General features: G+C 41.8%; 2 protein-coding genes across 2 annotated transcripts in view; both read left to right on the plus strand.

Annotated features, from left to right (window-relative positions):
- Positions 1-26,845, plus strand: part of LOC124474065 (CUB and sushi domain-containing protein 3-like) — a 319,489-nt gene that overhangs the window by 61,268 nt on the left and 231,376 nt on the right. The window contains exons 15-18 of the mRNA XM_047029923.1: positions 12,457-12,644; positions 13,095-13,283; positions 16,099-16,215; positions 18,708-18,923. Coding sequence (XP_046885879.1) covers positions 12,457-12,644; positions 13,095-13,283; positions 16,099-16,215; positions 18,708-18,923 — 710 coding nt within the window. The remainder of the gene's footprint in view (positions 1-12,456; positions 12,645-13,094; positions 13,284-16,098; positions 16,216-18,707; positions 18,924-26,845) is intronic.
- Positions 2,444-4,154, plus strand: LOC124474072. The gene is made up of 2 exons (XM_047029937.1): positions 2,444-2,542; positions 2,634-4,154. Exon 2 carries the CDS (start codon positions 2,659-2,661, stop codon positions 3,535-3,537), a length of 879 nt encoding a protein of 292 aa, XP_046885893.1. The 5' UTR covers positions 2,444-2,542; positions 2,634-2,658; the 3' UTR covers positions 3,538-4,154.

Here is a 26,845-nt window from a genome sequence, read left to right on the forward strand (position 1 = left end):
TTACGGATAGGACGGATTAATTAGCATTTCTGTTGCCTTTATGGTTCTCCGAAGGCTGGGGGTACTGAAAACAATTCACCGCCAGAACAGTAGGTGGAGAAGCGTTTTTTTGTCAAAAACACGTTGCTTTGTTGCGTCTTTGTAAGTTAGAAATCGTCGTTGTTTATCTCCCACCTCTCATCACACGTGTGACACTCTTACCAGCTGTCACTAGTCAGACGATGAGTGCAGCAGGTGCAGTCACATAATATTATATTAAAGACTGTGTCTAATGCAATATATCCACCTGAAAGAGCAAACTTATCTCTATCATTGTAGGTATTATTTGTGGGGAAAATAGTAGCACTCTATAACAAAATGATATGCTTATCTTACATACCCCGCCACGTCATTTTATGTGGCCCGCTGAAGCTTAATGGGCTATTGAAATAAGTCTACGCTGCTTTACAGCGTGCATTGACCATAAACGACATCTCTCACCATGCATTTCGATTGTGTTACGGCAAAGTGACGACATCCCGCCTCTAGAAAGCAGTGTATGCACATCAGTGTTAAACGCAAAGTTTAACTGGGTGAAGGCGAGCATGGTTTGAATGACAGCACTCCAATGCAGCCGGTTCTGCGAACGTACCCCATGTGCATTTTCAGCCAAGGTCCTCGGGCATTCAACCCAAGTTGGTATCGCTCTCGAACTTGGTTAGAGTAGGCCTACTCAGCCAAGCTAGCATGTTTCTGCTTCCCTTGTCGACAATTTGGAGCCAGAAATGATGAATACATCACCTTTATTAGACAAGGTTTTACCAATTGGAAAACGGCAATGTTTATTTTACATAAAGCTCAAAAAGCTATTCTGCGTTCAAATGAAGGGCAAAACAAGTTTTGCTCTTGCGCTATGCACGCTTGCATTTTGTCACCAAACACTGAGAAAAATTTGCAAATGTATCCTCCAAGAAAAACAGCAGATTGTCCAAGAATTAAAAGGCGGACTTCAATTGCAGCATAATAGGCCCTATGTTCACAAAAGCTACAACAAAAACACCATGTTTTTACATCGTTACTGACGTTACATCGTAGTTACAACTGGACCTTTGACGGCAACCATAATGCTGATGTGGCCCTCGGTGAAAATGAGTTTGACACCCCTGCGATAAAGACAAGGCTCTGGTTTTGTGAATTAATTTCTCCGCCACCAAGTGTATAATCCAATGTGAAAAATGATAAACGAAAAGGCTGATATAATTGGAAACAAAAAGATCCATACAAACTATGTACTGTCAAAACTACAATGTACTACTCTAGGTCACTAAACTGTGGCAGTCAGTGCACAGACAACAAACTCACGTTTCTGAATTCGCTAGAGTAGAGCATAAACTAGCTCACAATAAACTTTCTCTCCAAGAAGTTCTCATCACAGAGGTCTTTCAAAAAGACGACCTTAGAGAAAACGCCTTTCTGTCGAAGTCGGAAATGATGTCGTTTGGAAATGATGTTGTAGCGGACCAATCACGGCCAAGGGATATCCGTCGCGTACAGCACAGCATGACGGATCGACAGGAATTTCAACGGTGCACGGGAGAGGGTGCACGGGAGAGGTCTACGACGGCCCCGCAGACGACGGAGAGGGCGTTTCAGGGCGTTCCAACTATGCGTAGGCCCTTCCCACTTGTCCGTAATCGTGAAGTACGGAGTAGCATATAACGGCCTAACGGTGCGTTCACACTGCAGACTTTTTTACCGCTCAGCACCGCCGGCCTTCCCACAGTGCACCACGCTCGGGGGCGTGTCAGACAGATTCATTCAGAGCTGTAGTTCTCTTAAATCACTGTTGTAGTTCGTATAATGTCATGGCAAATGTGCAGACAAAATACAACTTTTACACACATTAAGCAAAAATCCGATACACATTCTAGATCTGACATGATCTTATCTACAGCACACAATAGGTTATCTTTTTCCACACTTTTTGTAGGCCGAGTGAAAGATTAAATGCCACCCGCACTCTATGGAATGGGTCTTGTGCCGGCTGGAATACAGGGATCGTCCATGTTCTATTTGCGCTCATTTTTATTATTAATGTAGCCTATTGTAATAATTTCTACAAGCTAGCTAACACGTTAGCAATTTTTCCAGTAACATTGAAAATAGTTGTATGCATAGGCTAGCTGGATTTATAACCACACCCTGTATTCAGAACCAACAAATTAAATTCCCTCCCGCTCTTTATATATTATTGGAGGGAATACATTGGTATAAATATAGATGCTCTCCATCAATATTGTATCAGTCATCATGAACAACCGTCAGAAGATTGCTGTCATCGCCCTGCTCTACTGTCGGAGAAGACGCCGCCGATCCTTTTGGGTTCATCCCATTCGCCGTTTGCGGGTAGACAACGGAGCTCATCACCGGCTGGTTCAGGAGCTGCGACTGGATGACGGCTTGTTCCAGCGGTACTTCAGGCTGAACCGGGCCGAGTTCGATGACCTGCTGACCAGAGTGGGACCCCGGATAGCGAGGCTAAACGCCTCGCTATTTGTCTCCGGTAAGCTTTAATTATTATTAGTATTTCAGTATTAAAATATAGTGTCGTTATTTTCTATGCATTATTTTAAATGTATGGTATTTCTTTGTAGATACCTTGCCACGGGGGATTCGTTCATGACGATCAGCTTCAGCTATCGTGTGGGCTCAAGCACTGTGGCAGGTATTGTTGGGGCTGTGTCCCAGGCCATTTGGGACTGCCTGGTGGAGGAGTACATGCCTGTGCCAACCAAGCAGGACTGGAGGGACATTTCTGAAGGCTTCCTTCAGAGGTGGAACTTCCCTAACTGCTTGGGTTCCATCGATGGCAAGCACGTTGTCATCCAGGCCCCTCACAGCTCAGGGTCACTGTACCACAACTACAAGGGGACATTCTCCATCGTTCTTCTTGCGGTTGTGGACGCCGACTGCATGTTCCGGGTCATCGATGTGGGGGGTTACGGTCGCAACAGTGACGGTGGGACCCTGGGCAACTCTGCGTTTGGTTTGGCCCTGAAGAATGGAACCCTGGACCTCCCAGAGAACTCCATCATCCCTGGAGCAGAGCCACGTGGACCACTGCCACACGTGTTCGTAGGCGATGAGGCCTTTCCTCTGCGGAGCAACCTCCTGCGCCCCTTCCCTGGGACAAACCTCTCCAGGGAGAAGAGGCTCTTCAACTACCGCCTCAGCCGTGCCAGGTTGACAGTAGAGTGTGCCTTTGGCATACTCTCCAGCCAGTGGAGAATGTATCGGCGTGTCATTGGTGTCAACCCAGCAAAGGCGGAGGCGTGTGTGAAGGCCACCTGCATCCTCCACAACTACATCCGGAGGTCCAGGATAGGTGCCAGGGGATCTCCTGCAGCCAGTCCTGGTCAGGAGGGGTCTGCTGCTCTTCAGGAGGGTCCACGAGTGGGCAGCAACAATGCTGCGCGTGCAGCCATTCGTGTGAGAGATGCATTCACTGCATACTTCAATGCAGAGGGTGCAGTGCCCTGGCAGAAAAATGTCATATAGCCTGTGGCATTGAAAACCAAAGGTTCTTTTAAGAGCCACACATACTAATCACAAAAAAAGCAAACTGTTCCTAATGTTATTTTCATTAAATCAGTGTATGGTTGTGTAGTTTCTTATTATCTAATTTGCACTTATAAAGACAGTTACAAAAGCAGTAGCGAACATGTGCTCCTAAATAGTTAAATACTGAACAACAATACTGAACACCCTTCAGTCCAATCATTACAGATTCTTTGTGTATGTTTAAACAAAAATTATACCAACCATTCATATACCAATTACATAAAATGGACACAAGGTCTGTAGTGACATTTTTATTTTATATAGGTCTGTCACTCTGTGGCCCTCAGCTCAGCCTCTGCCTCAATAAACAAACGGTGGATGTTAAATTTCAGCTCAGAACGCTTGGCTGGTGGCATTCTCTTTAATGAAGGGAGGAGGCTTTTAAAAAAAAGATCATCCTCGTCTTCCTGTGGCGGTGGTGGTGGTTGAGTTGCAGGTGCTTGAATAGCCTCAAGCATTCTCTCCTCAAAATGTGTGAGCCTCTCCTTCTGCACCCTCTTCCTAGCCTGACTGTGAGAGGATGCTGGAGGCTGGCCCCTAATTACAAGGGAAACTCCAGCCTCACTGGCAGGCTCATCACTGGCCTGGCTGGCTGGGGGCTCTGGCTGGCTGGCTGGGGGCTCTGGCTGGCTGGCTGGGGGCTCTGGCTGGCTGGCTGGCTGGGGGCTCTGGCTGGCTGGCTGGGGGCTCTGGCTGGCTGGGGGCTCTGGCTCGCTGGGGAAGTTGCCACTTGTCTCCCTAAACTCAATATATGGAGCTAGGAAGCTCATGGCCGCAGCGTACTTCCATGGTCTACCACTCCCTGCACCTGCTCCACTCCTGCACCGATCTTTCTCCTTATTTTTTTCTTTTTTGTATCCGGTTCTCAACGTCTTCCATTTCTTTTTGCATACATCGACTAGAAAAAGAGCCATCAGACATAAACGTTGACATGTGTAACCTTTTTTTATATTACTCGAAATATCCGCAAATCAATCGCTAGATTTGATCGCTAGACTTTCCACTACACATTCACTGTATGGATAGCGAGTGGCTGCCAGCCAGCATTTCATCATTGAATGTCAATCGTGTGCCGGGTGAGCTAGCTAGAGTATGCAGCTAGCACAGAAGAAATTTACGTCATGTGAAGAAACTGAATTGAAGTACAAAATACACACCAGGGACGCCGACAACCTCAGCAACCCTGCGCCAGGCATCATTTTTTTTGTTTACATCTCTGTAATCGAACAAAGACGTATTGTACAGTACTGGGTATGAGGACACACATACGATGAGTAGCTCTTCCATCTTGAAATTGTCAAACCTAGAAATGTTTACCATGAGCAACAGTTGCTACGTGACAAGAAACAAGAAACCAACCCGATTGGCCATCGCTGGCGGTTTCACGCTCGTCATTTACATAAAGTTCAGAAAATCCAACTTTCGCCGCCCCCGCTCGCCTTCCCACAATACCCTACGCGGGCGTCAACGCCTGGTTACATTGAAAATGAATTGGAAGCCGACGCCCCGCTCTGCCCGCCCCGCTGCAGTGTGAACGCACCGTTAAGACTATCCACAGCCCATCAGCACTTAGAGGAGCTAACGCTGCTAGCACTATAGAATCTACTGCTAGCACTGACACAGTGGCTAACCTTGGTCTAGTACAAGGACCGATCATTGCTAACCTAAATTGTGGTAACCCGAGGGCAATAAAGCACGCACACTTGTACTTAGTTTTGGATCTTTACTGAAAACCAATGCTCACAGCATGGTGACCAAAACGTAAATAAGACCTGCAGGTCGCGCCAAAAACAATACCCCCCCCCCGGCGGTGTACGCAGGTGTCGTTCCAAAGGTTCCGGGGTGCAACACTAACTCAGTATATAACACTTCTCCCCCTTTAAGTAAACACTTATAATACGGTTACCCAAACAAACTGAAATTGCATGTATGTCCCCTTATAAAGTACAGAAACTATATTGCACTAAATTAACTTAAATTCACATTCCAACTTTAGAATTCTAACAACAGGCAATCAACAACATCCGGTAATGCACAACAGTTTTGTTAGTTTACCAGTTCAGTCTCTCTGGAGGCTTGTGTTGCCTCTCTGACCTTCTTGGTGCAACAGGAGAGTCCACAGACTGGGTAACAGACTGTGCTGTACTGGGAGGAATTGGGGTAGCGGCAGGGGCAGGTGAGGTAGTTTGCTCAGACAGTCCATCAATGCACACAGGTGCAACAGAGTCCATAGAGCTACTCACACCGTCCTTGTGTGAAACACTCTGAGACCCCTTCTCCTCTGCATCAGTGCGGACACGCACGTGATCTTGGTGCCTGCGAACCTGCCTGCCGTCCAACAAGTCAACCACAAAAGAAACTGGACCAGACTGGCGGTGAATAACCCCTGGCAGCCACTTTGAGCCGCTGGCAAAGTTCTTGACATACACACAGTCCCCCTGCCGTAAAAGCCGCTCCTTTGCATGTTGGTCCCGTCTCACTTTTTGGTTCTCCCGTGATCGGGCAACTTTTGCTCCTACATCCGGGCGAAGGAGGTCCAGATGAGATTTGGGCTTTCTCCCTTGCAACATCTCTGCTGGAGGCAAACCAGTGGTTGTGTGTGGAGTAATCCGATACTGGAATAAGAAACGTGCCAGCTTAGTCTCCAGCGTGTGCCCTGTCATTTTCCGCAGTCCCTCTTTCAGTGTCTCAACAGCACGCTCTGCTAAACCGTTGGAAGCAGGATGGTATGGTGCAGTCAGGATATGTCGGATTCAATTTTTCTCCACAAACTCTTTGAAAACTTCACTTGTGAAAGTGGGCCCGTTGTCACTGACAACCGTATCTGGTAGCCCGTGGGTGGCAAAGATGCTTCTGAGCGTGTCAGTGGTAACTGGGGCTGTGATATTTGACATGATGTGTGCTTCCATCCACTTTGAATGAGCGTCCATCAGCACCAGGAACATGTGGCCCATAAACGGACCAGCGAAATCCAGGTGGAGCCTGGACCACGGGCGTGCCGGCCACTCCCATGGGTGGAGAGGCGCAGGTGCGGGCATCTTCTGGCAAACGTCTTCCCAAGAAAACCACTGAAAGACTACAGCTCATAAAAAATTCTGCAGCTAGATTATTAACCAAAACTAAAAGGAGATAACTCATTAGTCCTGTCCTAGCTACTTTACACTGGCTCCCTGTTACCCTCAGAATTGACTTTAAGTTCCTATTCCTCACATACAAAGCTCTACACAGACAAGGACTTGAATACATTGCTAACTCTCTTATAAACTACACACCAGCTAGAACACTGCGATCATCAAATGCAGGCCTATTAGAGGTCACCGGAAGCAGTCATAAGAAGATCAGTGATGCAGCCTTTGCCAATTACGCCCCAAAACTATGGAACAAATTACCCATAAATATTAGGGAAGCAAATACGCTAGACATTTTTAAAAGACAGCTTAAAACCTTCCTTTTTACCAAAGCATTTAAAACATTTTTATCTCAGAGGGGTTTTACAACTTTTTGTAGTTATATTATTGTTTTCATAGATTTGCTTTGTATTCCCGCAAAGATTGCGGCTTGTGTTTGACTTGCACTATTGCTCATGTGTTACATTTCATCTATTTTGTTGAGTTGTTTTGTTGAGTTCCTCCGGTAGGAGGAAACCTATTGTTTTTGTTAGTATTCTTATTCTTATATTTCTCCGCTAAAGGGCCCAATAGCTCAAAAAGTCCTGGACCCGATTTTTTTCCTATTTGGCCCAATGATTCAACAGGTCACTCATTACTCCCAGACGGCTAGTGGCCCATGTGCGCCCATAGGTGGCGCTATAAAACACGCCCAAAGTCTACATGATTTCCCCAGCGCCCCATTACTCCAAAATGCCAGAAAATGTGTATACATGCCTTATTTCTCATGGGGAACAAAAAAGCCTCAAGGACCCATATTGTCAGACTTATGAATTTTCTTGTACTGTCCAAATTTGGTACAACCTTCAAAACCCTTCTACTCATAAACCATAGACCCAATCGACTTGAAATTAGTTACAGATGTGTAAAATACATGTCTTTACATAGGGTGACATGGAATAAGAAATGCAATACAAAATGGCTGAAAGAAGTGTATTTATGTAAATGTCCAAATTGCCTCATTTTTTTGTTAATAAATCTAATATAATTTTGACTGATTGTTTTTCAAACCTAATAGGGTTCAAGACGACATCAATCTCTAGTACCATAAACAATTTCACCTTGGTATGTCAATATATGATTGAATTCAATTGAATTGCTCCACAGTGCGCACTCTCTAAATTCTAACAGACTCATCCTGCCCCTTGACACTAGGGTGACCAGTGCTTTCGCTTCCAATCGCAGCTCGCCGTTTTGAATATAAATTATTTTTTGGTGGTCATTGTTGTTTTCAACTGGAATCACCTGAAAGATGTGTTGGAGGCAGCCACGTTCGGTAAGTCCTATTTTTACACATTTTAAGCTAGAATCAATGATTGGGTTTGTGAAAGTACACTACTCTTGAATTATGGTGAAGGTTTGAGCACTTTGAGACCTTTAGATCGTGAGTTTGATGCGACAGAAAACCGAACTCGAAAAGTAGATAGCTTTTTCCCTCTGTGTAATTACTGAATCATGTAGCATCGCGGCGAATTCATCAAAAAGGTAGAGGAGGGCAGCTTTTAGGAGAACAAGCAATTCCCCACAGACATGCCGACTCAGAATTTTGATTTGGCTCGTGAAAGTCTTTGTAATAAGCTTATGCGCCAGGGAGACCGCATAGGCTTAGGCGGCGGCCATGTTTTGGTTGCGTCATGTTCATAAGTTCACCATTTCACAGTTCGGTCGACACCAAAAATGTGTTTTTTACCAAACCTTGAGGAGGGAAGCCTTTAGGAGATGTAGAAATTGTACTTCTAGCCAGATGCTCCGATTATTTTTGTGATTTGTGGAAAACTTGCAAGTGGAGTGAGACTGTGTCCTGAGGGTACATTGTTTTGACTTTGCCTCAATGACAGACTCGGCTCGCTCACTCACTGGCAGTGTGTAAACGATATCGTAATTCACTAAATTCTAGTCCTAAAACGTCAGGGAGGGCTGCTTTTTGTCGACAAGAGTGTACTGAAGATAGCCAGTGTATAGGATCTTTCAAAACAAGCCTATTTCATTTGTCATTTTCCTGAGAAAGCGACCTACGTTAGCCAGGCTAGTTTCACTCGGTCAGCCTATTTAAAGGTCTCTGACAGTCAGAATCACTGTTTACAGGCAAAGTTCGAGCTGGTCTTTGGTCAGATGTGTATATTGACCAGTTTAGAGCTAAATACTCTTGCCAGAGCCTGGAATCGAGCCAAATGTTTTGAGTGACTATGCATGGCCGGGTCTCCATCAGTTCAACACATTTGGATTCAAGCTCAAGTAATGCCACTGCATTTCACAGTCAAAACTGTAGTTTATGTCAAGTGTAGATGTAAAAAGGTTCATTTTTCACAACTGACATGGATCCTTTCTTCACTTTTACAGGTCTGGAGGGTCATGCAGAGGCCTGCTCAACAGAGTTCAACAGAGGATGCTGATCCCTTGCTGGACTACCCCCCTCTAGCTGGACAGAATCAGAATCAGGACAGCTTCTCTTTAGCCCTGACCCCAGGACAGCTTCATCCAGCTGGCCTGCCCAGACTGCCTGCAGGCCCTGCTTGCCCCTGTCTGCAGGCCCTGCTTGCCCCTGCCTGCAGGCCCTGCTTGCCCCTGCCTGCAGGCCCTGCTTGCCCCCCCAGAGACAGACAATAACCCCCCAGACACAGTAGCTCTGCAGACTGCTTTTTTGATGAAAAAGGACATCCAGCATTTTTTACTTTGATGAAAGTCTAAATGTGTAATCCTTTCCATGTCCCAGCATGCCAAGCTGCTGACTTTTAGTGTCCTAAGTAATGACTACAGTTCAAGTTATAGACTTTTGACCTGAATCCAATGATTAGTCATCTGAATAAAAACCACTCAAGAGAAGTACTGCTTCTTGGATGATTTGTGCTCCACATCAGTACATCTCACACATTTGCCTTTGTTTTAATGGGATTCATGGAATTGCTAGTTTCTGCTCCACACAGAACATATGGTATACAAAACTGCAGTCAGATTTGGAGAAATTGTTAGCTTGGATGTTATCTTGCCATATACATAGGGTCTTGATGATGATGCGCACGCAGCTTCAAGGCAGAAAGACGCGTTCCATTTCAGGAGACTCCGATACCTTCGCTCGTCACTAGCATCTCGTCATATCACGCAGTCGGAGCACAGCTAGATCATCAGCGTCAGCGCTCTTGGGTACCCAGCATGCAGTGTGGCATGTCAAAAAATGCCAAAACTTGTGGAAAATTGTTTGGTTACAACAGCTATGCAAGGGATTTCAGTTGTTGCGTTCGTTCAGTTAGATGTTTGTAATATTGTTGTTTGTTAGTTAAAATAATCTTGTTGGTCACGCTGAGAGTGCATGTTGTGTGGTTTCATGGGAAGTGAGAGTCAGCTATTATACATCAATATCCGCAAGGAGTTGATTATGGGCTGTGCCATAAACCTTTTGCCAATGGGGCTATTCTTGATAGTAAGTTGACTGTGGTTCTGGAAAGCGGTCTTCAAGCCATCTTTGAGAAATTCTGGAAACAGTGTTGTGAGCAATGTGTTTTGACTGTGAGAGGCAATTTTTGGTCGTCATCTAAACCTCATGCGTCCGCTACAGCATTTCTGCTTTGGCCTGACTTGTGCTGGCAGGGAGGTAAACGGCATGGATTGGAATAGTGTGCGGGCAGGTGTATTTTTATATAGGGTGAAATGTAATGAGAAATGTAATACAAAATGTCTGAAATGGGTGTATTTATGTAAATGTCTACATTGCCTCAATATATTTGTGTCAATAAATCAAATATAATTTTGACTGATGGTTTTCAAACCTTATTGGGTTCAAGATGACATCACTCTGAAGAACCATCAACAATTTCACCTTGGTATGTCAACATATGATTGAATTTGAGTAGTTTAAACTTTGGCTGAATCTAACAACTCTTACCACAGAAGAAACAGCTTACTTTTTTATACAGTAACATGTGAACATGACAATATTCAACACTGAGAATAGCTCAATGGACTGGGACAGTGACCGGCAAAGTATAAGGTTGTAGGTTTGAATCCAGCAGCAGCCTTTTGGCCTGTCGTAAATTTGAATATCTGTTTAGTTAAACAGGATGACATCATTATGAAATACCATGTGCAATGTCATGCAATTTCACTTTGATATGTCAACCGCTTCTTAACCTTTGTCCCAAAGCTGACCAAAGCTAATACTGTGCCCTTTCTACTCATACATTGTCAACAGTTGGTGTGTAGCAGAGAGGATAGAGAGGCTGCCTTGTAACCTTATGCTCATGAGTTCAAATCCCCATTCAGCTTATTGTAGTTGGCCCAACATAGTCGTTTTGCTCTCTTGTTGTCCAACTCTTGACCTTCTACAATGAAAATTGTTATAATATTTTGCAATTTTGCGGAGGAACCCGCATCGCTGCTTGCAGCTATATTTTTACTTTATTTATGTTTTTTATTTAATTTTAATTGGGAAACCACAAAGACTGTGCGAGAGTGCATGTGTTTTGTTAATTGTTTGGAAACTGCAAGTGCAGCTCGGATCTAAGACGGATTCGAGAGACCGCAGATAGAGTGCAGCTCGTCTGGGTTGTTATATGTGTGGAAACTGCAAGTGGCAGCACGGATCTAAGACGGATTCGAGAGACCGCAGATGGAGTGCGGCTTGTCTGGGTTGTTATATGTGTGGAAACTGCAAGTGCAGCTCGGATCTAAGACAGATTTGAGACACCGCAGATAGAATGGGGCTTGTCTGGGTTGTTATTTGTGTGGAAACTGCAAGTGCAGCTCAGATCTAAGACGGATTCGAGAGACCGCAGATAGAGTGGTGCTTGTCTGGGTTGTTATATGTGTGGAAACTGCAAGTGCAGCTCGGATATAAGACGGATTTGAGAGACCGCAGATAGAGTGCGGCTTGTTTGGGTTGTTATATGTGTGGAAACTGCAAGTGCAGCTCGGATCTAAGACAGATTTGAGAGACCGCAGATAGAGTGCGGCTAGTCTGGTTTGTTATATGTTGTAGATCTATTACTTTTATCACTTGTATTATTGTTTTTGTTGATTTAATGTAGAGTACCTTGAGCTGCAATTCCTGTATGAAATGTGCTATATAAATAAAGTCTTACTTACACACACTCACTCACACTCTCTCTCTCTCTCTTTCACACACACACACATACACCCACAGTCACACACACAGTCACAAACCAGTCATCTGTGGATTTGCTCTCTGAAAAATGAGGGGTGATGGAAGTTATCTCTCCCATGTCTCTTCCCATTTCTAGCTTGAATTGCGTTTTCATGAAATATAATAAAATGTTGCTTGTTTACGATATATACAGCCATAATTGTAGGGTTGAAAGCTGTTCCAATTTTTCAATAGACTAAAGATGAACAAAATTACTTTCCCTTGCTGTTAGTAGCTTTTCATTAGGTCTTATTGATAGAGAAATTGAGAGTTCAGGGTCTGTCTTTGATCCCACAAAGCCTACAGGGGAAGATCAGATCTATGCTATGTCAGATTCCTTGAAACACATTGATCTTATGTCCTCAAAATAATAGGAGCAATTGCAGTGCATGGGGTATTTTTCCCCCCAGAATAAAATGTGTAATAAACAGCAGGATGTTCAAACAGTGTGGACAGAATAGACTAGCTTTGAACTTTCAGTTAAACAATTTAACAATGTACTCCAATAATGTACTTCCCCTCCTCATTCCCCTACCACCCTCTTTTCTTCAGGTTTCAGACAGAGCTCAGCTATGATTTTCTTGAGGTCCACGATGGTCCCAATCTGCTTTCCTCACTGATTGGGTCCTTTAACGGGACCCAGGTGCCTCAGTTCCTGTTCAGCAGCAGCAACTTCCTGTACCTGCTCTTTACCACAGACAATAGCCGCTCCAACAGCGGCTTTAAGATTTTCTATGAAGGTGAGATCAAATATTGTTTTTGAGGGTGCGATGGAACTGTCCAGGGCCCGTACTTCTAAGCTGTCTGACATTTTTAACTTATCACATTTTAAAGTAATGAAATACTCCCCTAAATGCCCGCTCTGGGTCTTGTCACAGATTGTGATTATGACAAAACATGCATTTTCTGGATGGGTCACATTTTCAAAGCTCAGTGTAATGGTATAATATTTTCCCTCAAAATATAAATTGTGCATAAATGTGATAAACACTAATGGTTTTGCAAACAGTACAATCACGTTAGGGTATAAGTTATGTGTCATCTAAGTTTACTACAGTTTAACTTTTCTTTGATCCTATGGACAATGCAATGAAAGTGTTTCATTCATTTGTTTCTGCTACCACAGAGCGTTATCTTTCTCAGCACAAAAATACATATATATATTTGTGTCATTATTTGCCCCAAACCAGTTGTGACACTTGACACATTCTCCTGCATGGATCCTGGCATACCAGTCAATGGTGTCCGTAATGGACATGACCTATCCATCGGCTCCTCGGTATCCTTCCAGTGTGACCCAGGGTATAGACTGAGCCATGAGGAACTGCTGCTCTGTGAGAAGAACCACTTTTGGAGTCACCAACTTCCTACATGTGATGGTACATTTTATCAGCTGCTTTGGTCCCCACACTGCCCCAAACAGAAACACACTTTCTGCTTGGGGCACACTTTCTTCAAAATATGCATTTACGGTTTGTAACAACTACATAATTTAAAGCATTTGTAAATAATTCCGTATGAATGGGAATTGGATGTTAGTAGTAAATGTATTTGGTAGTTCATCATTTTCAGACTGGGTCCCTTATCTTTTTCAGCTGTGCTTTTGATATGTCTTTTTGCATCCTTAAACATTACATTAAATTTGTTTATGGTATATAAGATTTTTGTTTATTTTAGCTTATTGATGGTTAGTATATTTTCAGTGAGTACAAACTAACAGTGCGTTCACACTGCTGCGACGCGAATCGCTTGCCATCGCTTGCCTTCCCACAGTTCACCACGCTCGGGGGCGTTTCAAACAGATAAATGTAGAATGTAGTTCTCTAAAGTCACTATTGTAGTTGTCATGGCCAAGTGTGCAGACTTGGGTTTACGTAGTTGCAACATCGATCAAAATACAACTTGTATACAACATACAAAACTGTTTAATAGACATACACGTTGACATGTGTAAAAAACATTTTTACTATATTCCTCAGTCTCTGCTAATCTGTCGATACGAAAGGGAGTTACAGCCGGGCTAGCTAGCTAGTTACCACAGAACGAAGTTACGTAATGTCACTAGACTGAATTAGAAAGTACAAGCACCAACAACTTCGGCAACCTTGCGCCATGCATTGTTTTTTTAAAATGAACATCTCTGTACAAATACATTTACATTTATTCATTTAGCAGACGCTTTTATCCAAAGCGACTTCCAAGAGAGAGCTTTACAAAGTGCATAGGTCACTGATAATAACAACAAGATAGCCCACAGCATTGCAGGTAGTCAAAAACAAGAAGTACATATTGTGAACAACCAAAAAATAGTGCTAAAGGGAAGAAACCATAAGAGCATGTAGTTAAACAAGTTAAATTACACAACATTAATCTCTAAGTGCAGGTGTACCTGTAGGAAAGCAATAAAAATAGGATTAACTAAAATAGAATACAACAGTTTAAACCAGCTACCACTAACCAACAAGAGCAACAGTCTAAGCAAGAGTCATTGTGATCCTTGAGGAAACTAGCGTTGGGTTCAGCAAACCATTCCTAAGTACCATTGTACTCCCGGAACAAGTGCGTCTTGAGCCTTCTCTTGAAGGTGGAGAGACAGTCCGTGTCTCTGATGGAGGTGGGGAGTTGATTCCACCACTGGGGTGCCAGGCAGGAGAAGAGCTTGTGCTGGGACCGGGCGGTCTTGAGAGGTGGGACCACCAGGCGGTTGTCTGAAGAAGACCGTAGGTGGCGGGTGGGGGTGTAAGGCTGCAGGAGAGACTTGATGTAGTCGGGCGCAGTCCCGTTCACTGCTCGGAAGGTCAGTACCAGGGTCTTGAATCTGATGCGGGCCGTTATGGGTAGCCAAATACAGCTATGTATCGTACAGGACTGGGTAAGCAGCCACACAAACGATTAGTTTCTCCTTCACCTTGAAACCTAGAAAGCTAGAAATGTTTGCCATGGTTGCTACGTTAGGAGAAACAAGAAAACACTCCGGTTGGCCATCGCTAGCGAAAATCGCTCCTCATTTGCATAAAGTTGAGAAAATCTCAACTCTGTCGGGTCGCGTCGCTACCCACAATGCACCACGCAAGCGATTCGCCTGGCTTCATAGAAAATGAATGGAAAACATGTTGTCGCTCGCATCGCGTTGCTGCAGTGTGAACGCACTGTTACAGCTGATTGAAAAGGATGCTGATTCCACTGCTGTAGTCAAGAGAAAAGAAGAGTGAGCTCTTAACAGGCTGCCCTTTGCAGTGGAAACAAAATAATCAATTGACTGGGGTTTGAATTGAATGGGAGTTTGGAAGAGGCAGATTTACAGAACATGTGATATTAGTTATTATATTATTATATGATATTATTACTGTCATATTCTAAAGGTGCCTTAACTTCAGCTCTAGTCTCTGTGCTCCCTGAGTCTAGGTGTGCCAGACACCATCTTGCTGGCCTTGAGCCCAATCAGATTCCTACTCATGCCTTGCCAAGTGTACTCATCCACTTTTAATTTTCTTTTTTAGCTCATTCATACAATATTTTTTTCTCCTTTTCAGGGAGGGATGGCCACATTTGCCTTGGGTGCTTTTGGTGTTTGGGTTTGGGAAGGCAGAGGGGGTTGCAGCTGTAAAGCCCAAGACATCTCCCTAATACCGCATTACAATAACATCTCGGGAAATATGTATTTGTACAATGTCTTCAGCTTCTAATATTTCTGTCTGCAAGAGGTCATTTGGAGGGCTGGAACAGTTTTGATGTTGCGAATGCCATCCTCTAAGCACCCAAGGCCACATGGAATAGCTATCTGATAGACATTTTGTCTCTGAAAATGCAATATTTACAAAGTTTTGGCCTTTCAAGGGAGCTGACCTTTCATGAATACAATGAAATGACAGGGAGAGAGGATGGTGTACAATATGTAGTTAATCCAGTTAACCTTCAGCAGGCTCTGAACCTAGCAGCACATCAGTCAATGAGGAGCAACCTTATCTCATTATTTCCCTGTAATGAAATAGGATGATTTGCAGTAGATTATGTGTCAATGGTCACCATCCAAGCTAGAGATCATATCAAGGAGTTGACTTTTAATGTCACCTCTCCTCCATCTTTCTGTTTTCATCCATTCTTTTTTTCTGTTTTCATCCATCCTCCCGTCATCTCTCATCCTGTCACCATCCCACTGTTCTCCACCCCTCCCCATCCTTACTCTTTCTTTAGCATCCTGTGGAGGGGATGTGAGAGGCCCCAGTGGCATCATGTTGTCGCCTGGATACCCAGAGCTTTACCCTAGCTCTCTCAACTGTACTTGGGGAGTGGAAGTAAGCCATGGGAAAGGTAAGAGATAGAAATCTCCACTCACCCCAGAGTTACAGGAAACGAGTGGTACTATACCACTACATTGACTGTAGCTCTATAGAGCACCATACAACAGCATTTCAATAGTCCACCATCACCAAAAAGTTTATTCAAATATAGTATCAGTTTCTACATCTTAAGAATTCATTTTTTACAAACAGACAAATCCATTTAATATCTCTTAAATCTTTGTGAAATGGACATTTAAATGAACTAGTGCACAGTGCCTGTGATAAAAGTGGTGGCACACACACAGATTCCTGTATCATAGATAGGGCACAGTGCCCGCAATCATGTCGTTGACACAAAGATTTGTAGAATTATTAGTGGTGGGCATAGATTACATTTTTTAATCTAGATTAATCTCAATGTAATCTTGGCATTAATCTAGATTAATCTCGTCTAGATTAACATGACTCATTTGAATTTCGCCGAACGCATTCAGAATATGTGTGCTACCCAAATAATGACTAAAAGTAAGTCTTTGAGAACGGGTCTCTCAAGCCAAGTGGCGCATTTAGAACAGGGGCTCATCTCCTGTTTCCAAAATGCATCACAAACTACTTTAGAAAGCTGTTCTACTATGATAGTTAATTGGTGATGAAAATAAATAATGTTCAACAAGATGTAGCCTACTTGTGTTTATTAACTGTTTATTAGATTAGTTAGCTTGGCTGATAGAGCTGTGCCGACGGGCTTGCTTCGGTTGCACTCAAACATTGTAGTTTGACGACGACTCTTCCCCTGCGCTACATCAGTGCTTAGCCCGGCATTTTCCGCATTAGCTAAGGGATGCTTTGCGTTTAGGTGGTATTTCAGACTGGAAGAACTCCTACAGTAAACTAATTCTGCATAGCACAAGGTGCAAACAACCTAAGTCTTGTCGAGGTTTCCATTGGGAAGCTTCTTAAAAATACATTTTCCCTGAAGCAAACCAGGTGGCTTCATAGTTCCATCCATGTTAGCACGTCACATTTGATGTGATAATTTCATACACAAGGCATACACACAGGTTCGAAGACTCGTTCTCGCCCCCTACAGTGCAATTCGACTAGGTACACATCTGCACTAAAATATCAAGGTGAAAGTCATTATAGCTTGCGTAGTATAGACCCAGCTCCAACCCAACTTTGAGAATAGATTAAGGATTTTAACAGATTTTATCACGCAATAAGAGTCTCACGTTAACGCAGCACGTTAACGACAATAACGGCCCACCACTAAGAATTATATATAGATAATCCAGTGCCTGTGATACAGCTAGTGATGACAGTTCTTCTCTGTGGCTTTGGTATGTCATAAGCATGTCATAAATGCAGTTTATAATTATTTTAAACAAATTGCCAATGCTCTTGTACATTCATGCATTATTATATAATTTGCTATGTTTATTTTAACAGTGGTATTTGTTTTCAGTTTCTGTATTGCATTCTCATAAATATGACACGACAACTGACAGTTTGTTTCGTAAATTCGTACTAACATTAAACCCGCTATATCCATGCCGTAAGAAACCGACCAAGGAGGCTAAAGTGAAAGGAATTGTGCCCATGTCCGTGATAAGTGCTGGGGATTTTAATGTTGTGATTTGGTGTTGTGAGTTTTGTGCATATTTGCAATGTATAGTTAGTTTTGACATCAGTAAACACATTGATTTATGTAACAAAATTCATTGATTTATTCAGTGAAGTATCCACTTCATAGCCAGCATTTCATCCATCAAGGAAACCCTTTGAAAGCAGCACTGCGAACTAATTGTAGCTAATAACCTTCCAGCGATACCTACTGAAATAACCCATCAACTTTAAATATAGGCTTTCTCTTAGTTAGCTAGCCAGTATTTCTTCAGTAAAATAGACTTGTATTTTCTGTATCGCACTGATATAGATAATATTGTTCCTGTGCCTGTTTTCGGCTCGCTATATCCACATCGTTCCGACTCGCAAGAGCTAGAAATGTCAAAATGTTTATCCAAACAAAGTCAATCTGCACACATGCAAAATATAAACTTTGCAGAGTGCCTGGTTTTTGAGATAATTGTTGGAAGCTTGCTGCCCTAAAATCCCATTTACACAGATAGGCAGATACACATACATACATATACACACACACACACACAGATTACTCGCAATATTAGAAAGATATCCTTTTCACACACCGTCTGTTCACACAATTTCAAAACTTTTATGATTCTTTTTAGATTTAAAGAGTTTCTGGAATCGTGGAATGTAAAATACCGTAAATAGTACGAACTAGACTGAACTGTGATTCTAGACTCTACTGTTTATTCAGTTGACTAAATGCGTTGTAAATAGATTTTTAAGTAAAGCTGCTGAAGTTTCATTCGGTGTAAGTGTTTCTTGAAAGTGCACTTAGAGTAGAATGTGGTCAGCTGCTAACTACCGGATGGCTTTGTTACATTCCTAAGTGTTATTAAGAGCCCTTTTATTCTTCTGATTACCTCCCCACAGGAGTGCAGTTCACCTTCCACTCCTTTCACCTGGAGGATCACCATGACTACCTGCTGATCACAGAGAATGGCAGCTTCGCTCAGCCTTTAGCTCGCCTCACTGGCTCCGAGCGTCCTGCCCCGGTCAATGCCGGTCTCTATGGCAACTTTAAGGCCCAGCTCCGATTCATCTCCGACTTCTCCATTTCCCTGCAGGGATTCAACATCTCCTTCTCCGGTGAGGGAGAGTGGGAGTGATGGGTTAAAAGTGAAGCGAGAGAGGGAGTGATCTAGAGAGAAAGGAAAGGTGGGGGAATGTGGGGGGGGGGGAATGTGCCCCTGTTCAATGATGAGATCAAAATGACTAACCCTCCAGAGTGCATGAAGTAACCTGTAAGGTGCAATTTGTAAGGAAGGATGAGAACAGTACTTGGGCTGAACACCAAAGTCTGAAATGTAAGCCACATAAATATGATATAAAGAGGTCAGGTACACGGTGTCTGTTTCTGAAATGAGTTATCATCTATCATCTATTCAGGTGAATATCCTAAGAAAATGACTGGGGAGGGAGATGATAAGGAAAAGGGAAGTAAGGGAGAGGGAGGGATGGGAAGGAGAGGGAGCAGGGAGAGGTGACAAAAGGAGAGAGAGAAAGACAGAGAGAGAGAGAGAGGGAGGGAGAGATTGAGGAAGGAATAAAGGGAGAAAGAAAAGAACTACGAAATAAAACACAAAATGCGAGTGGGTGCAGAGTTGACAAGAGTGGAAGAGACAGAAAGACCGAGAGATGGAGAGAGAAAGCAGACTGAGGAGTCTTCCTACCTAAATATTTGCCTGCTTCTCACTGATGTTAAGTGTAACTTCTGCTGCTATGAATATTCATGAAATGATCTGTTTGTGTGGAAACTGTAATCACTATCTATGGATTTGCTGATTATAATTCCACTTTTTACCTCTCATGACCTAATATCAGATTGACTGTTTTGGTTATGTCACCCCCTTGCTAGATGCAGAACTGGGGGGTATTCCAGGTAGCAGGTTTAACAAAATGTGAGTCTAACCCTGAACTATGAGTTGAGTTACTCTAAAATGGGAAAGTCCGACTTTTTGGTTCCGGAAAAGCTGATTTGAATTTCTTAAGTCAACTTGGAGTACGTCCACTGAGTTAAGCGCGGGCAGGAGAACTATTAAACATCCTGAAAAATGTGTTGTTAACTACACATCCAAATTCGAATGAAAAAAAACTGAAATTAGGCTTTGAAATCGTGAGAAAATCAGCAGTCTTCTCTGCTTGAGACTGGGGGGGGGGTGTTGCCTGAAGGAGCTGAATCTCCGCCCCCTCGAATTTAGCAACACTAGCTAAATCAATTGCAGATATCAGAACAGACCTACCTGCAGTCTCTGAGTGTTTTATGTACTTTGTCTTTGCATCTTACCAGCTGAGTAACAGAATGCAACCGTCTGTGATCTGACGTAGATAGGTCGCTGTGACGTAGATCGGTCAGGTTTTGGCTCCGCCTATACAAAACCTGAGCTGAAAACGGAACTGTTCAATGGTCTAACGCCTGGGACACACTGGCTGCGAAGCACCTGGAAGCGCCACGATCGGCTACGATCAGCTTGTCTCAAAGCTGTTCACACCAGATGTGCATTACTCTGTGCAGGGCACCAAGCCTTTCAGCTACTTTGAGCTTTATTTTTCACATGATACATAAACATGGCATAGGCTATATTTAGGAAATGTGTTCGACTTGGGGGTTCTCTCTCGGTAGGTTATATCTGCATGCACGTGTGTTTCGTGCAGCGCGTGACAACTCGTTTCTCTCAAACAAACAAAACAACTACAGGCATGCTAGCTCAACAGATCAATCTGTTTATTTTCATTTATTTTCAGGCCGTTCGTTACCGACATTGTGTAGTTAGGTTTAATATAGGGTGAATATTGGTCAAGTATGTAGGCCTCCAAAGTAATATAAAAAATATAATTATAAAGTCTACAACTAGAAACAAATCAATAACATGTTTTTTTATTCAAATATATAAACTAATATGGTGTATTTTATCATCCTGCAGCCGATTTTGCAAACGTCTCGCGAAAAAATTCGACCAGCTGCCGAAACGATCGCTGCAGATCGAAGGCAATCGCGGCGCTTCGCAACCAGTGTGGCCGGTGTTGGGCCGAAATTTCACTCCCCCCCAGAATTCCTCTCCCCTGCGCGTGAACGCGTGCACTGCCTTCCTAGCGGATTGCTGTGTAGATTGGCGAACCGAGGCGATTTTTACGAGTAAAATGTTAAGCCTAGGTTCCCTCGTCTTAGGCGTTGAGGAAACTATCAGTAGGCTATTTTATTCATGTTTCATTCAAATAGCCTATACAATTTGTAGGCTATGTCATGCTACATGTAAAATCTTGTCTCACGAAAATAGATGTAATGTTGAGCTGCACTTGAGAAACTATGTTGATGTTGTGCTACACTGTCCTATTATTGGAATGAGGTAATATGTGAATTATGTTGTAGTTTCGACTGCTGTTATGTCACTGTCTGGTAGTAATGGGTCATAGGTGAACATCGGGAGCTGGCTAGCATATCTGAAGAGCCGACTCTATTTTTAATAGATTAATATAGCCTATAAAAATGTAATGATTATGAAATAATGAATTGTTATTGTATTTAAAATAATTGAGTAACTCAAAGAACAACAAAAAAAAAATACTTCCTGTCCATAATACACGCAAGTCAACCAATTATACTGCACGAGGGAGGGCCGAGCCAACTCACACACACTCAGTTAGACAAGGAGTCGAAACTCGACAGTGTTTCAATGCATTTTTAAAGACATTGTGGTTAAGGTAGAGTATGATTTAATGTAATGATTGTATTCAAATTGTTTTCACACCTTTCATAGTCAAATTCATAGTTAAAACATACATTTTTTCAAAAGCCGTTCGGGAGCCAAAAGAGCCGGCTCTTTTCAGTGAGCTGAGACAAACGAGCTGGCTCACGAAGAAAAGCCGGAATGCCCACCACTACTGTCTGGTAAAAGCGAGTATCCTTCTTTGTATTCATATGTACAAATCATTACCTAATAAGCCGAGCCTGGACCTTCCCTTTGTGACTGGCTAGTTGAAAACATCTAATAAATGATGACATTTTGATAGGTTCCCGGCAATTCCATGTAAATGTCATCCTCACCATGAAGAAAAAAAAAAGTTGCACTTTTCATAACAAAATCCCCTTTAAATATATCATAAAAGGTCTATATTTTTGGGTTCATACTTAATTTGGCCACATTATTCAAAAAATTGCATATTTTACCACACTTCAACAGGAATCACAATCTTAAAAAATTACCTTATCAATAAACCTAATTACATATTTTTTTTTTACCTTTTTTACAATTGTTTTAAACCTAAACCGTGCAACGGAACATAAATCCCAATAGAAACAACGCAAACCTGACCAAGACGAACCTTTTGACATCGACGTTGTCTATGTAGTCCAAATATTGACTGAGCCATAGGGGAGCGAAAATAAACAATAATAATAACTAGAAAAGGCTGTTCCTGCGAAACAGCAGTGAGATTGTTGAAAACCTGAATGGGGATAGCTAACCATGCTAAAAAAGCTGAAAATAGTGAACATTTTGTAGAAAGTTATAAGCTGAAGCTTCAAAGCAACCGAAAGGTATTTTTGAAAGGCGCTGGAACAGCAATCCAACAATGATTTGAAAGGATTTACCATTACTTTTAAAAGGAGAATAATTGGCACAATAACCTTAATGTTTAAAAAGTTTAAAAGTGAGAAATACCAAAGCACACATCTCCTGAAGGAGCTGAACGTTTTGATACCAGAAATGTAGGAATCGGTGAAAGTATGCAGGAGTAGTTAAAGGACAGAAAATCTACGGAAGAACTAAGAAGTTGGAATAATAAAGAGAAACAGGAAACCAATAGAAATTGCTTCTTTTTTTTATTGCAGAAAATACAGAAATTAGAAAATACCCGCAAGCTGAAATGAATTTCAAAAATATGAGTCACACAAGAGGCAGTGTGGAAGCTGAACCGCATCATCTAACAAAGCTAAGAGCTTAAATAGCCTACAATGCGGGAGAAGCTGAAAGCTGAACTGTTAAACAGAAGAAAAAGTAGGCTAGCTAGTCTTAACAAGAATATTATAGTTTTAACAACTGAAATTATAGTTGGGATAGTAATAGCAGTAGCAGATGTAGCCTACCATTGAGTGCTTTTACTCGGCTTTCTTAGTAGGATTCAATGTGTTGATGGAATGAAACATACAACAGTAAGGCCAATACAGGAAGACACGGCAACACTTTGTTGCAGAAGGATGATGGTGCAAGTTTTGTCCGTGGAGCATACCACGATTATTAAAAAAGAATCATGTAGAGTAATTGCATAACTAATTCCACATGTAAATGGAGTAATCGTATTATTGGCATAAACCAACAATTACTAGTAATCGGGTTTCTCATGGTCAAGTCCACGGTGATGGTGCAGCTATGATTGCTAACGCGCTGAGGGCAGAGAATAACAGAAATGTAGCTAGAATCCACACCTCAAACAAGTTAACCCAGATGCAAAATTGTACGTCCAATCAAAAAAAAAAGGATATTTTCCGAGACCCAAGACTCTGCCGAAACCAGATTTGTCCTTTATATATCTGCACAGTCAGAAATACGACTCTACCGGCAGTTTAAAAAAACGAATTTCTCTGACGAATTTTACCCACCTCTTCATTGAAGTTGGTGAGATAATTTGAAAGGCTGCTCTCGCTTCAAGGCTCATAGCTGAAAATCTGTAAATGTGAGCCTTTTAGTAGTTACATTGGCTGAAAGAGGACACGTTTTTCTACATTTTAAGGTATAATTTGTTTCTGTAAGTTAAACTATATGAACGTCAGAGGAATTTGTTTGACAATTTAGTTGAATATCAGAAAAAGAGCAGCCACTCTACTGGCTGCTCAATCATAAAAATCAAGAAGGAGCTAAATTGTTAATGTATTTGAAACTGTCACAATTCAAAATTGGCTGAATATTTGAAAAAGCTGAATCATTTGGAAATAGCTGAATGTCTTGTGAACATTTTAAAGGTTGAATGGTGTCTCTAGCTGAACGTATGCTGAAGTAGTTAAGTTTGAAAGAGGAAAATTTACCATTACTTTTAATGGGAGAATAATTCGCACAAAAACCCTAATCCTTTAAAAAGTGAGAAATTAGAAAAGTCATAGCACACATCCCCTGAAGGAGCTGAATGTTTTGATACCAAAATTGTAGGAATCGGTGAAAGTATGCAGGACTAGTTAAAGGACAAAAAACGGCGGAAGAACTAAGAAGTTGAACTAGAACATGCATTTCCTGCTGAAAATGAGTTGGAATGCTGAAATCTGAAATTATGTTTTTAAATGGCTGAAAATACAGAAATTAGAAAATACCTGCAAGCTAAAATTAATTAAAAAAATTTGTGACTCACTCTAAAGAGGCAGTGTGGTAGCTGAACTGCATCATCTCACAAAGCTAAGTGCTTAAATACAATGTGGGAGAATAAGTTTGAACGTTGTGAAGCAATCAAAGAAAAAGTTGAATTTCAAGAGGCGTGTAGAAGCTGAACTGCATCATCTAACAAAGCTAAGAGCTTAAATAGCCTACAATGCGGGAGAAGCTGAAAGTTGAACTGTTAAACAGAAGAAGAAGTAGGCTAGCTAGTTGTAACAAGAATATTATAGTTTTAACAGCTTAAATTAGTTAAGATAGTAATATCAGTAGCAGATGTAGCCTATCATTGAGTGCGTTTACTCGGCTTTCTTAGTAGGATTCAATGTGTTGATTGAATGAAACATACAACATACAGGAAGACACGGCGACACTTTTTTGCAGAAGGATGATGGTGCAAGTTTTGTCCGTGGAGCATGCAACGATTAATAAAAAGAATCATGTAGACGTGTTTAAGTAATCGCATAACTAATTACTAGGGATGGGACGTATGGCACTGACGCATCGATGCTTGTGTCGCAAAACCAATACGCACAGTTTCGAAAAAGTGGTTTGGAGCTTGTGTGAAATGACGATGCCACGTGATTGATGATCACGTGGCACTGAAGTTCAATGCTTCAGACGTCACAAACTGGTTCAAAGTTGTGGCGCACTTCTAAACCTTAGAAGAGGGAAAGAAACCAGTGCTTGTCGTCTTAATAGGAGGCGAACACTACATTGGCAGAAGCGCCAACAGTTATTAATAGAGTACATAGTTATTATAAGAGGACGATTTGATAGTTATTATTAGAGGATGATTAGAAAATTATCATTAGCAGACGAGAAGTAGGTTATATTAGCATAAGAGTATAGTTCAGCAGCAGAAGAGAAGTAGGTTATATTAGCAGAAGAGTATAGTTCATTAGCAGAAGAGTAGTACAGTTGAGAATTATTAGCAGAAGAGCAGAAAGTAAAAGACGATAAAGTATGGAAGCTACCGGAGTAAGAGAGCGATTCCCCTGAACCCTGTTATGGTACACTGCCTTTTTATATTGCACAAGCACACTCCCACTGTCCCCACAAGTATTCCCCCGATTCACAATACATCACAAATGTAAGGAATGAGACAGCTATATAAGCAGAGTGGTTGTGTAAGCTACCACTCTGTATCAGCAGTCATTTAATACTTCGATACACTTAAGCATTCTACCGCCCTTTTACTGTTTGCAGAACATTACAAGGTGTGGTGTAGACCAGTACATCACAGTAAAACATGTTTATTGTATGAAAATTACACAGTTCGCAAATACACCTGTATGGTTTTAATGAATGAACACAAAAATTAGACCATCACGTAGCCTTACAAAAATGAACGACATCGTAAACACCCATGTAAATCTCAGAAACGGTTTGAAAAAGTCATGAAACATAATCAGTGATATTGAAAAAAGTTGAATAGATATCAAAAAGCTGAATTATGGAAAAATAGTTTAGGGTTTTGTTAACGTTTGAAAGTTTAAATGGTGTCTCTAGCTGAAATGTCGAGGAAGAAGGATTTGGAAGTTGAAGAAGTTTTAAGAAGTTTGAAAGGATTTGAAAGAAAACTCCATTGGAAACCCATGTTAAAAATGTTATGAATATTGATTTATATTAATTCAAGCATACGAGGTACAAAGCTGAAAAGTCTTAGCCCACATGGCCTGAAACTGCTGAATTTTTTGATAGTCGAACGGTTTTAATAGCTGAAGATTTGAAGGCGCTGAAAGGTGCCACGGAAGAAATAGAAGAATAAGTTGATTAAAGATTTAAAGAACAATACTTGGAATGCTGCTTCAGCATTCCAACAATAAGTTGATTAAAGATTCAAAGAACAATACTTGAAATGCTGAAGCAGCATTCCAACAAAAACAATAGTGCATCAACTGAACTGCATCAACAAAGGTAAGAGCTAAAATAGCCTACAATGCGGGAGAAGCTGAAAGCTGAACTGTTAAACAGAAGATGAAGTAGGCTAGCTAGTCGTAACAAGAATATTATAGTTTTAACAGCTGAAATTAGTTGTAATTACAGCTGAAGTTAGTTGGGATTGTAATACTAGTAGCAGATATAGTAGCCTATCATTGAGTGAGTTTACTCGGCTTTCTTAGTAGTATTCAATATGTTAATTGAATGAAACATACAGCAGTAGGGCCGATACCCAGATAGCACACATACGTCTTGCCGACGTCGGCCCGACGTATACAACATACATCGGGCCGACGTCGTACAGACGTCATTTGCACATTGGCAAGACGTCGCCGAGACGTCGGCAATTGATCGAAACCGACCTCCAGACGATGTCTAGACGATGAATCCAAACTGTACCAACCGGCCGTTCTACAGATATTTCCTCTCAACTCTACATTTATTTATTTAGTTCGGATCTCTAAGACAGCAAATATTTCACTATGTATCTGAAATGTCAATTAGCTAATTAACATACATTGGGCTATTAGCAGTAGCTAGCTACTTGATTCAACCTGGATTTTCTGTGTGTGGGTATTATAATGAAGAGACACAATTCAAGTTAATGATCTTTTATTATCAGACTGGATGTTGATGCCATCAAGCTCTTAAAAGAACTCCCAACACAGAAAAAGAGAGATCAACGGAACAGTTCTGCGTCTTTCATTG

Source organism: Hypomesus transpacificus, chromosome 2, assembly GCF_021917145.1.
Source record: "Hypomesus transpacificus isolate Combined female chromosome 2, fHypTra1, whole genome shotgun sequence".
Lineage (NCBI taxonomy): Eukaryota > Metazoa > Chordata > Actinopteri > Osmeriformes > Osmeridae > Hypomesus > Hypomesus transpacificus.

Bases quoted from the DNA above. Each gene is read 5' to 3' on its own strand.
- LOC124474072 (XM_047029937.1), top strand. From the start codon at position 2,659: ATGACGATCAGCTTCAGCTATCGTGTGGGCTCAAGCACTGTGGCAGGT.